A 13,107-nucleotide genomic window follows, 5' to 3' on the forward strand; every position below is an offset into this window, starting at 1 on the left:
CCCAATAGCCAAACTCAGCTGAGAGGCCAAGGGCAGAAAAGCCTGCTGAGGCAGTCCATAATGGTGAGACCCTAGAAGCACAGCAAGAGAAGGGTGGCGGAGATCTAAAGGGATACCAAATGAGATTATTTCAGGCAAAAATAACAAAGACCTGGATCTACAGAAGTTCCTTGCTGGCGAGTAGGGAGCAGGGAGGAAAAATAACATGAGTGGTGGATGAAGCATGGGGCTAGAAGTCAGAGATTTACAGAAATAGCAGGCTAAGGAGTTGGTATACTGTCCTAAGGCAATGAGGAACCATTAGAGGGTTTAGACAGAGGACTGCCACAACCATATCTGTGTTTGAGCCTCTATAGCTGCTCCTGCCAGTAGTTTGATTCCTGATACAGAAGTCACACAGACCAGGCCACATCCTGGCTTACTTGGTATATGACTGTATCAGTCAGGGCCCAGGCAGAAGGTATAAAACACACCAGATATCTGAGTAGAGAAAATTTAGCATACAGAATTGTTAACTGGGAAACTGAAAGGTAAAAAGAGAACTCCAAGGTATCATGCAGGCAACAGCTGTTGGAAGCAGCTACCTGGCAGGAGGGTGGAAGGAAAAACACAAGGAGAAGGCCTGGAATTACACCTCTGAGAACCGAGCCCTACTCAGCTGGGTTGGTACCTCTGAGGAAAGGGTGCCATGGAGCTGGTTCTGCAAGAATTGGAAGAACTGCAAACTGGATTCAGCTGCTCCCACAGGAAGGACCTGCCACTGCCAGGGTGAAGAAAGTGTTGCTGCCATGACACTCTCAAGTAGAAGTGGACTCCATGGGGCAGGGGCAGACGGGAAGGCGCAAGCTGCTTTTTCCCTTTCAACCTTGCCATTTCCCTCTGGCACCCCTCCACCAGCACAGCTCACCAGGGAGCCAGAGGGTGGAGCAGAATGTGGACTGCAGAGCTCCAGCCCCAGCAGCACGGAGGAGAAGGGTGGGGTGAGATCTGCGAGACAGCAACTTAACTAGCACAATAATTCCGGGAAAAAACTCAACCTTTCTGAGTCTCAGGTTTCCTTGTCTGTGAAATGGGGATGGCAGGGGGAGTATCAACTATATAAAACTTGCTATCAGTTCAGTTCAGTAGCTCAGTCGCGTCCGACTCTTTGCAACCCCATGAATCGCAGCACGCCAGGCCTCCTTGTCCATCACCAAATCCTGGAGTTCACTCAAATTCATGTCCATTGAGTCGGTGATGCCATCCAGCCATCTCATCCTCTGTTGTCCCCTTCTCCTCCTGCCCCCAATCCCTCCCATGTCTTTTCCAATGAGGCAACTCTTCGCATGAGGTGGCCAAAGTACTGGAGTTTCAGCTTTAGCATCAGTCCTTCCAATGAACACCCTGGACTGATCTCCTTTAGAATGGACTGGTTGGATCTCCTTGCAGTCCAAGGGACTCTCGAGAGTCTTCTCCAATACCACAGTTCAAAAGCATCAATTCTTCGGTGCTCAGCTTCCTTCACAGTCCAAATCTCACACCCATACATGACCACAGGAAAAACTATAGCCTTGACTAGACGGACCTTTGTTGGCAAAGTAATGTCTCTGCTTTTTAACATGCTGTCTAGGTTGGTCATGACTTTCTTCCAAGGAGTAAGCGTCTTTTAATTTCATGGCTGCAGTCACCATCTGCAGTGATTTTGGAGCCCCTCAAAATAAAGTCTGACACTATTTCCACTGTTTCCCCATCTATTTGCCACTAAGTGATGAGACCAGATGCCATGATCTTCGTTTTCTGAATGTTGAGCTTTAAGCCAACTTTTCTGCTCTCCTCTTTTACTTTCATCAAGAGGCTTTTAGATCCTCTTCACTTTCTGCCATAAGGGTGGTGTCATCTGCATATCTGAGGTTATTGATATTTCTCCCGGCAATCTTGATTCCAGCTGGTGCTTCTTCCAGCCCAGCGTTTCTCATGATGTACTCTGCATAGAAGTTAAATAAGCAGGGTGACAATATACAGCCTTGATGTACTCCTTTTCCTATTTGGAACCAGTCTGTTGTTCCATGTCCAGTTCTAACTGTTGCTTCCTGATCTGCATATAGGTTTCTCAAGAGGCAGGTTAGATGGTCTGGTATTCCCATCTCTTTCCGAATTTTCCACAGTTCATTGTGATCCACACAGTCAAAGGCTTTGGCATAGTCAATGAAACAGAAATAGATGTTTTTCTGGAACTCTCTTGCTTTTTCCATGATCCAGCGGATGTTGGCAATTTGATCTCTGGTTCCTCTGCTTCTAAAGCCATCTTGAACATCTGGAAGTTCACGGTTCACGTATTGCTGAAGCCTGGCTTGGAGAATTTTGAGCATTACTTTACTAGCGTGTTTGATGAGTGCAATTGTGCGGTAGTTTGAGCATTCTTTGGCATTGCCTTTCTTTGGGATTGGAATGAAAACTGACCTTTTCCAGTCCTGTGGCCACTGCTGAGTTTTCCAAAACTTGCTATAGTACCTGAAAAAAGTAGCTATCCCATAAAATTCCCTTCCCCATTCTCCAAACTGTGGCAACATCTAAAACATGAAGACAAGCATGTGTGAGAGTTAACACTCAGTGTATGTGCCTATGAGACATCCAGATTTTCTCATCTCTTATCAGTTACCATACATGAAATGCAACATTGGTCTTACTAGGTTTTAACCTATCCATTTTGCCAAGTGCGACAGTCTCCACACCCACTTCACACTCACACACACAGATGTATATGCATACATGTTCCTTTTAATCCCAAACAAACAAACAATCAAAAAACCTCTCCGTAATGAAGGCAAAAGATATAAATGTGATCAAAACACAAAACAGGATGAACTCAAGTACCAATACTAGGAATCAGAGTAGTCTCAGTGATGTTGAAAAAGTACATATTGAATAAAATTTTAGAGTGTGTTGATTTATTGCTGTTTTTCAAAGCCAGTATTGCTAAGTTATGAAAGCAGGAAATGATAGGTGTGTGTGTCATTGGTGAAAAGCAAAAATCACTAATTTCATCTGGGGCTTCATTAAGAGAAATATGACGTCCAAAAAGAGGCATAGAACAAGACGTCTTTATTCAGCTCTGAACATCACATTTTAGGCCAAACATTAACAAACTAGAGCTTTGTCAGTGGCTCAGAACTAGAAAAAATTGTAATGGTTAAAGGCTAGTCCTTTCACAAATGGTTGGATGAACTCATCACATTTAATTTACGAAAGAGAAAGTGATGGTGATTACACAGAGCTGACACTCCTGTGCCCCAAAATGAACAGAGTAATCATGAAGCTTCACAACACAATGGATCTGATTGTTATCTGGAAACACAGCTCAAGAGACCTTCCGGTAAAAGTGTGACCACAGAGGTCTGGGAATCCCAAATATAGCCAAGGTGATGTGAGGGTGAACAAAGTCAGGGAAGATATAACAGAATGTAATCATAACTAAGCTGAAAATGGAAAAACTACTTAGAATTCTGCTCAAAGAAAGAATGTGTTATCAAAAGGGGAATACTCAGCATAAAGACTAGAAAAAAGACAAATTAAGTGAAAAGAATAAATTGGTACATTTCCAAGAAAGAAAGGAGAAAATCATTGAACTTGATCTGTTTTTATTTTACTCTCATCAAACAATCCTTTTATAATATGGCTTTCCATGTAGATTTCCCCATTTTGTTGTTTAGTGGTTAAGTCGTGTCTGACTCTTTTGCAACCCTGTGGACTGCAGCCTGCCAGGCTCCTCTGTCCATGGGACATCCCAGCCAAGAACACTGGAGTAGGTTGTTATTTCCCTCTCCAGGGGACCCCCTCTGGATATCTATCCCATAGACAGAACACAACTGCAGCACACCAATTCCAGTTTGCTTGATAATCATAATCTTCACTTTCTCAGCAAAAAAGTCCCAGAAGCCAGACTACACTGAACTAATCAGCAAGAAAATTATAAAGAAACAGAGGCATCAAGCATAGGACACTCTTTCAAGAAATCTGGCTGGGAAACAAAGGACAGTGTCATAAAAAGATCTGTTTCACTTCAGCCGTAATAGGATCTTTCCACCAGCCATTAAATACAGCCACTCTGCGGAGAGCTATGGGATAAACCAGGGAAGATGCACAACCAGTGTCAGTCCAGAGAAACAGATTCTCTGTAAATGGAGACACCACCATGGGCATCTTCTACTCATTTCCTCTGTGAGTGAACATTTTGGGTCCAAACAAATGGGTTTCTTAGAGGTTATTTGTTTTTTACTTTCAGAATACATTTTCCATGATGAAAGGCCAGTGGGAAAAACACAATTCAGTTTGCAATGTTGTAAAAAAAATAAAAATCACTTTTCTGGAACATATATGCTTAGTTAACTGACAATTTAATAACAAGTTCTTGGAAAGAAGGCATATGTTTATATGTGAAATGACAAAATGAATGTTTTCTTTCTTTTAGCAATTAAACTTTTTTTTCCTAAGAAAATGATGTTTATTTCTCTTTATACTCACGATGTTTTAATATGAACTTTCTTTTTACTGGACTCCCCTGGTGGCTCAGATGGTAAAAATGTCTGCCTACAATGCAGGAGACCCGGGTTTGATCCCTGGGTCAGGAAGATCCTCTGGAGAAGGAAATGGCAACCCACTCCAGTACTCTTGCCTAAAAAATCCCATGGACGGAGGAGCCTGGTAGGCTACAGTCCATGGGGTCGCACTTTCACTTTCACAACCTTTTACTGGGAAATTTTATATTTAAGAACTGAGGTTTCACACATGGGATCCCTCCCTGTGAATTTCACTATAAGAAAAATCTAAATTAAAATATCTGTTTAATGTCCCCAAAATACTAGAAGCCCCTATCACAGTCAGAAGAATGTATACCTCAGTAGAATTTACAGCAGGGGTTGAACAGTGCATAGTTTGAATTTCACATTTTTTAATGCTGCTAGAAATAGGATTTCAGCGATCTAGGATATCAGAACATTATTTCTTTTTTCTTTTATGATAAGCAGTTTTCAAATATCAACATTTGTTTAAATTCCAGTCTTTTCCCTTGCTGTTCATGGTTATGTATCTGTTTGTAAATGGAAATGAGACACACCAGAAATTCTGACCAGTGATATGAAGCAGAAATGCATAGCTGTAATGTGTTATCTTTTCCTAAATTACAGTTGGCACATAGATAGAACATGATTTGGATCAATCTTTTTGGTCCTTCTTACAACAAAGGTTGCTAACAATTGTCTGATTCTTTCCTTCTCCCCCCTCCAGCCCCTCCCCCATGTCTGGAGTTTGGGGATAAATCAAACCATCTTATCTAAATTTTTTTTTTGTCGACAGAAAACTCAAATATTTAAACTGAATTCCTTATGGGCTTACCCGCTTTTTTTTTTTTCTGACTCTGATTATTTTTAAAAGATACAGAGCTTTAGAAATGTAAAGTGTTTTGAACTTTTAAGAGTTCTACACTGATTGAGCAATAAAAGCTGATTTATGCTCTGGGATAGCATCATAAGATTCTATCACTGAAACACAGTATAAATTAACCTTTCACTCAGACCTTCTGTGCATTCCTACTCTTCTCTATTCACAATGTGAATTAGTTCTTATTTCAGCATAGGCACAGATAGAGAACTATACTAGGTAAACATACCTTATTAATGGATACCTCTAACTATGGGAAAAAGGAAGGAAGGAAGAAGGGAGGGAAGGAGAGAGGGAGAAAGAAAGAAAGAGGGGAGGCAGGAAGGAAAGAGTGAAAAAGAAACCAGAATTACAGTCAAATACCAGAATGACCTCAAAGAAACAACTTTATTTCTACTCCAAAACAACATTATAACTCTGGCATTGGTTGTATGGAGTTGGGATAATCTTATACATAAAAAACACATTCTTTCACATTACAATGTCTAGATTTAAATTCCAGTCCTACTCTTTATCAGATGTATGGGCCCTGCGTACCATACTTTTTCTCTGTTTTAGGTTCTTTATCTGAAAAATGGGATACTCACAGTATCAATCTCATAGAATTACTGTGAATTTTAAATAACACATGTAAAGAGGTAGAATAAGACCTGGTACAAGTGCTCAATAAATGTTAGTTACTTTCACTTTTCTTATCATCCTTCACGTTACTTAAAACCTTCATATGTAATCACTTAACACACTGAGAGTTACAGTTTTTTTTTTTCACATTATGACCTTCTAAATTTTTTCTTCTTCTGGGTTCATCTGTATTCTTTTATTTCCAAAATTCTGCTCTTCTATTTCAACTTGACAGTTTGATTTTTTCATTTTTTTTGTACTCATCAGTAATCAAGAATTTGGGCAAGAAATCTCAATAAGAAAAATTTACCCATCTAGTAAAATGTATCAGTATTTATCAGATACCTAAGATCATATTATAAAAGAAACCTTACTTTTAAAATAGAGAAATAAACCTTTGCAAGTTTCCAGAAATAAATTCTACCTATTAATCAGATTCAATAGCCATATTTAAATATTTCTACATTAATAAAAGTATTTATTTCAAAAAATGTAAAGCCAAGTTTATTTTTCTCAAAACATTAGCTCTCTGATTTTTTAAATCAAAAGAAAACAGCAATTTAAAACTTAAATTTCACTGTAGCCCCATTCTTCTAATACTAAAGATAAAACTGCATGTTAAAAGAGAGAGAGAGAGAAATGAGAAGTTATAAAACACCACAGTGAAGAAGGGGTAAGAGGGATGTGACCAGACAATCAGCAGATCAGTCTAAGAGTGAGGAGCCAGAACAGAACACGTCCATTTGCTCAACTGATTTCTCAGCATCATCATTCATTCATCAATTCAAATCCAATAAAAGATCATTTAATCACAGCAAGTGGGGAGTAGGGGTGTGTGGGGCAGAATGAAGGAGGAGTTCAGACTGATTTTAATCATTCTAGATGAAACAACTAACAGCATGACCCTTTGTGGGCAAGGACTTGCCTGAGCTTCCCAAAGCTGAGTCTACGGAAAGGGCTCATGGTTGAGCCCCGGGGGGCATCCTTTCCCACTCTTTCAACAGTTTAAAGATGTCTTCAATACGTTTATCTAGATGCCATGATGACTAGGTTGGCCCACAGGTCAGAGCAGGCTTAAAGGAACTTCCTCAGAGCAGGCGGTCATGGTCTGCTGGGGAAGCTGGTAACTTACCCATACTCATCTTGATTGGCAGGTTTTCTCTGCTTGCTGCCTCCACTAGGTGTCTCCGGACTTCCATTACTGCTTCTTTGTGCTTGGTGTTCAATAAGGCTTCCCACAGGGCTTTGGCTGCAGGGTCACTGCAATAAAACCACAAAAATAGCTTTAGAGTAAATTTCTACTGAATAATGGAAAGAGTAGCAAGCAAAATAATTTCTTAAGCATCTTTTTTGAGTACCAGTGTAGTCCTTCTAACTGATGGACTCAAAGTATTAAAAATATTAGGATTAAATAAAAAATATCTGATCCATTCTAAGCAGCACAAAACATTGAAAAATTAAGAAGACAGTAAAATCAAGCACCTTCAAAGTGGGAGGGAATCATACTATACTATGAGAAGTGTAGGAAAACTGTGTGATATCCTGAGAATTTGCATTTAAAAGTATTTCAAAGTAAAACTGAACACTGCTAGATAAGATATAAATGTTATGTAAACCAAAATTAAATACATGTCCCAAACTGATGTGATTATAAGCATATTGATTTCAGATAATACACTTGTCTGAGAAACAGAAAGCAACCAGCAATGATTCAATGATTCAATTTTTCCTATTCAAAAATTACTCAACAGAATTCTTAATGAGTAGATTTCCAAGTGAATGGCAATCAGGAATTAGGTTAAGAAACCATGCAAGTAGCCCACTTAGCGGCCTTGGGCTGCAAGGACGGCGCTGCGAAGCCCTTACAATTAACCGTTGATAAGCGCACGAAGCGCTGCACTCTGCAGGGTCTCATCTGGCCTCACTTCTCCAACAGCCCTCTGTCTCTCCCAACATGCCATGTCCCAGTTATAAATGAGTACAGTGTTCTTTCCGGAAGATCTCTGCATGGAGCCAAGTATACACATTTGTAGTAACGTTTTCAAAACTGAGTATAAAGAAACAAAGGTTACTTCTGTCCCTTCCTAAGGACATTTCCCTCTACTTAAAGCTCCAGAAATACCTCCTACTATTCAGTTAGCCATAGTTTAAACATTGATACATTTTTAAAAGTTTCATCTTAAAAGTTATATCTAATAAGATATTAACTTAGCTTTAAAATTATACCTAATAAGGTATAACTTTCACATTTGAATGTGATTTGGAATAATGGAATGATGTATTTCAGGCTGAGTTTAGAGTCTGGCACATAATAACCTTTCATTAAAAGTAGTTGCTTTTATTATCATTTATTTTTTCCTCAGTGCACTAACATCGTTGCTCAATATATTCCACTTGTTTTGATCTGACCAAAACTGTCATCATTAATATTAAAATTAATATTCTGTTTAATTTAAAGGAGCAAGTAAACTAGGTGCCACGCCCTATTCTCCATGGTTAGAACACAGACCAAAAAAAAAAAAGCTAGGGCACAAGCTTTTAGTGATTTATTATCTGGAAGAATAGGCAGACATATGAACAAAGAAATTAACCCCCCAAAAGAGCATGGTAAGAGGCATAGCAAACACTGGCATAGATTTCTGTGGTAGCACAGAGGGGCTCCAATTCTCACTGGGAGGGCAAGGACTCAGATAATGTTCTCTACCAGAAATGATAAGCAATTACACAGATACAAAAGCAGCCAACAGAAGAAATTATAAATCAAACTAGAAATTATAACTCAACCTTCAAGAAAGATATAAAATCTTAGCCACAAAACAAGAGGAAGGACATTTCAGAGCGTTCAAAGTTTAGGTCTTAAATGACTCTAAGAAGCACTGGTTTGTTCCATGCTAAGGTGGAAGGGGAGGGGCAGCAGATGTAAGTGTGAAAGAGATCGGGGGAGCTACTCTGGGGGAGCCCTGCATCCTGCAAGTGACAAGAAGCCCAGGAACATGTGACTGGTTTCACTTCCTGAGAAGAGTAACATAGCTCAGCAGTCATGAACGAAGTTTTCATCATCATTCAAAACTAGACTACATCTAGACGTGGAACCTAAAAAATAATACAAGTGAATCTGTTTACAAAGCAGAAACAGACAGATACAGAAAACAAATTTATGGTCGGCAAAGGGAAGAGGGGGAAGGATAAATCAGGAGTATGAGATTAACAGATACACACTACTATACATAAAACAGATAAACAACAAGGATTTACTGTGTAGCACAGGGAACAATACTCAATAACTTCTAATAACTTATAATGGAAAATAATTTGAATATATAATTGAATTACTTTGTTTTACACTTGAAACTAACACAATATTGTAAATTAACTACACTACAATTAAAAAAAAATAGTTTTAACTAGATCTATTTGCTATGGGGCTTTGGGAGAGTTACTTAATTTCTTTAAAGCTCGAAGGCAATGCAGAACCACTGAGGAATTTTGGGAAAGGAAGATATACAACCTCCCAGTTTCCCAAGTTTATGGTCTATAGACAGCATATTAAAAAGCTAAGACATTACTTTGCCAACAAAGGTCCGTCTAGTCAAGGCTATGGTTTTTCCAGTGGTCCTGTATGGATATGAGAGTTGGACTATAAAGAAAGCTGAGTGCCGAAGAGTTGATGCTTTTGAACTGTGGTGTTGGAGAAAATTCTTGAGAGTCCCTTGGACTGCAAGGAGATCCAACCAGTGCATCCTAAAGGAAATCAGTTCTGGGTGTTCACTGGAAGGACTGGTGTTGAAGCTGAAACTCCAATACTTTGGCCACCTGATGCGAAGTGCTGACTCATTTGAAAAGACCCTGATGCTGGGAAAGATTGAGGGCAGGAGGAGAAGGGGATGACAGAGGATGAGATGGTTGGATGGTGTCACTGACTCTATGGACATGGGTTTGGGTGGATTCTGGGAACTGGTGATGGACAGGGAGGCCTGGCGTGCTGCGGTTCATGCGGTCGCAAAGAATGAGACATGACTGAACGACTGAACTGAACTGAAGTGAATCAATCACTTCCTACTTTTATCTTCCAAAGCTCCTAAACCACAGAGATTTCTCCTATACTCTCAACTCTACACACAGACCCTCTAGAGTAGAAATTGACTGCCCTCTTGTTTTCTATGAGGCTTTCCTGGTGGCTCAGCAGTAAAGAATTTGCTTGCAATGCAGGAGATGTGGGAGACATGGGTTCAATCCCTGGGTTGGGAAGACCCCCTGGAGAAAGAAATGGCAACCAACTCCAGTGCCTGGGAAATCCCACGGACAAGGTAGCCTGGCAGGCTACAGTTCATGGGGTCACGAAGAGTTCATGGGATTGCAAAGACAGGACTGAGCAACTAATGCTCTCTCTTGCTTTCTTTTCCACGAGAATAATAGTGTCTCCAAGATCACAACAGGTTGGGCAATGCGGTGGCTGCCCCATCAGACTACCGTAATTGTTAAAATGTGAGTTCTGGGGTCAGATAAATCTAGGTTCCAAACCCAACCATCCTCCCTTCACCCACAGCAATTACATGGCCTCTGTGAGCCTCCTCAGGCACTCCAAGCACAGGGACCTCTTTTGCTCCTTTGCCAGGAATTTCCTTCTTACAAACATTCCTCTCTCTCTTGAAGTGTCAGCTGAGATGTCACTATTTCAGAGAAGTCCCTCCTTCAGTTCAGTTCAGTTCAGTTGCTCAGTCGTGTCCGACTCTTTGCGACCCCATGAACTGCAGCACGCCAGGCCTCCCTGTTCATCACCATCTCCCGGAGTTCACTCAGACTCACGTCCATCGAGTCAGTGATGCCATCCAGCCATCTCATCCTCTGTCATCCCCTTCTCCTCCTGCCCCCAATCCCTCCCAGCATCAAAGTCTTTTCCAATGAGTCAACTCTTCGCATGAGGTAGCCAAACTACTGGAGTTTCAGCTTTAGCATCATTCCTTCCAAAGAAATCCCAGGGTTGATGTCCTTCAGAATGGACTGGTTGGATCTCCTTGCAGTCCAAGGGACTCTCAAGAGTCTTCTCCAACACCACAGTTCAAAAGCATCAATTCTTTGGTGCTCAGCCTTCTTCCAAGTCCAACTCTCACATCAAAAGCATCAATTCTTCAGCGCTCAGCCTTCTTCGAAGTCCAACTCTCACATCCATACATGACCACGGAAAAACTATAGCCTTGACTAGACGGACCTTAGTCAGCAAAGTAATGTCTCTGCTTTTGAATATACTATCTAGGTTGGTCATAACTTTTCTTCCAAGGAGTAAGCGTCTTTTAATTTCATGGCTGCAATCATCATCTGCAGTGATTCTGGAGCCCCAAAAAATAAAGTCTGACACTGTTTCCACTGTTTCTCCATCTATTTCCCATGAAGTGATGGGACCAGATGCCATGATCTTCGTTTTCTGAATGTTGAGCTTTAAGCCAACTTTTTCGCTCTACTCTTTCACTTTCATCAAGAGGCTTTTTAGCTCCTCTTCACTTTCTGCCATAACAGTGGTGTCATCTGCATATCTGAGGTTATTGATATTTCTCCTGGCAATCTTGATTCCAGCTTGTGTTTCTTCCAGTCCAGCGTTTCTCATGATGTACTCTTCATAGAAGTTAAATATGCAGGGTGACAAAATACAGCCTTGACGTACTCCTTTTCCTATTTGGAACCAGTCTGTTGTTCCATGTCCAGTTCTAACTGTTGCTTCCTGATCTGCATGCAGATTTCTCAAGAGGCAGGTTAGGTAGTCTGGTATTCCCATCTCTTTCAGAATTTTCCACAGTTGATTGTGATCCACACAGTCAAAGGCTTTGGCGTAGTCAATAAAGCAGAAATAGATGTTTTTTCTGGAACTCTCTTGCTTTTTCCATGATCCAGCAGATGTTGGCAATTTGATCTCTGGTTCCTCTGCCTTTTCTAAAATCAGCTTGAACATCAGGTAGTTCACAGTTCACCTATTGCTGAAGCCTGGCTTGGAGAATTTTGAGCATTACCTTACTAGCATGTGAGATGAGTGCAATTGTGCGGTAGTTTGAGTATTCTTTGGCATTACCACCAGTGTAAAAAAATGATGAGAACCCATCGCAGCACCTTTTCCCAGCACACCCTTCCACCTATGGGGTTTTATTAGCCTGCATAATCCATATTACCATTGACTCATTCTAGGTTTCCATGTTTCTCTTTGTTGTCTAGCTCCCTCATTGAAGGTAAGGTCCTTCTATGAAGGCAGAGGTTCTTTTATACTCATTGCTAATTCCCCATTACCTAGAACAGTGCCAGGCTGTGGTAGTTAACACTCAACAAACAGTGAATGAACAAACAATGCTTGCTAGTTGCGTAACCTCGTGCATGTAACTAATGCTCTCTTGTTCTGTTTCCTCGTCTTTGAGATGGAAGTAACATAGCGACTACCTCAGAAGGTAGTTGAAGGGTTAACTAAGATAATGAACCTAAAGCACTCTCCTGATTTACAGTAAATGCATTTGTGTGGTTGTTGTGGTTGTTATTACTATTGCTATAAAAGGTATTGTCTTAAAATTCAATATGCTTAAGGGTTTGTGATATATTAAATGAATCTACTTAATTACACTGAGTATGTTTTTCATACAATCTTGATTAGTTCATCTGTACTGAAGTCACTGGGGTCTTGAACTCTCAGGCTCTTTTCTATTAAAACGCAAGAGAAATATACAGTTTATACATTCTCTAACACTGATGTGGAGCTGGGTCATGAAAACTGTTTTGTTGATATGAACAATTCAAACTCTCTAGATACTACCCTTGCTAATGTCTACTTTCTGTCCAAAACAGTTTTCTCAACATATCATACCCCCACAGTGAACATGGTCATTATCAAGCTTACCAACATTCATGAACTAGCTCTGGTTCTCTGAAAAATCAGAGCTGAAGAAGATCAGACTTGCCAGCCGCTCCACTGTGTCCTGCACTCACTTCTTCACCAGGTCTCCCTTGCTGCCACTTGGTGGCTTACACACATACTGAATGTGTAAGCATATATCAGCATCGGAGCTGAATGGAGGAGTTAACCACTGCCTTTCTCTG

At 40.5% G+C, this 13,107-nt stretch overlaps 1 protein-coding gene across 1 annotated transcript in view; it reads right to left on the bottom strand.

Annotated features, from left to right (window-relative positions):
• Positions 1–13,107, bottom strand: part of SCFD2 (sec1 family domain containing 2) — a 397,018-nt gene that overhangs the window by 339,965 nt on the left and 43,946 nt on the right. Inside the window, exon 3 of the mRNA XM_052641944.1 lies at positions 7,169–7,296. Coding sequence (XP_052497904.1) covers positions 7,169–7,296 — 128 coding nt within the window. The remainder of the gene's footprint in view (positions 1–7,168; positions 7,297–13,107) is intronic.

The sequence above is a fragment of the Budorcas taxicolor genome, chromosome 6 (genome assembly GCF_023091745.1).
Source record: "Budorcas taxicolor isolate Tak-1 chromosome 6, Takin1.1, whole genome shotgun sequence".
NCBI classification, from domain to species: Eukaryota; Metazoa; Chordata; class Mammalia; order Artiodactyla; family Bovidae; genus Budorcas; species Budorcas taxicolor.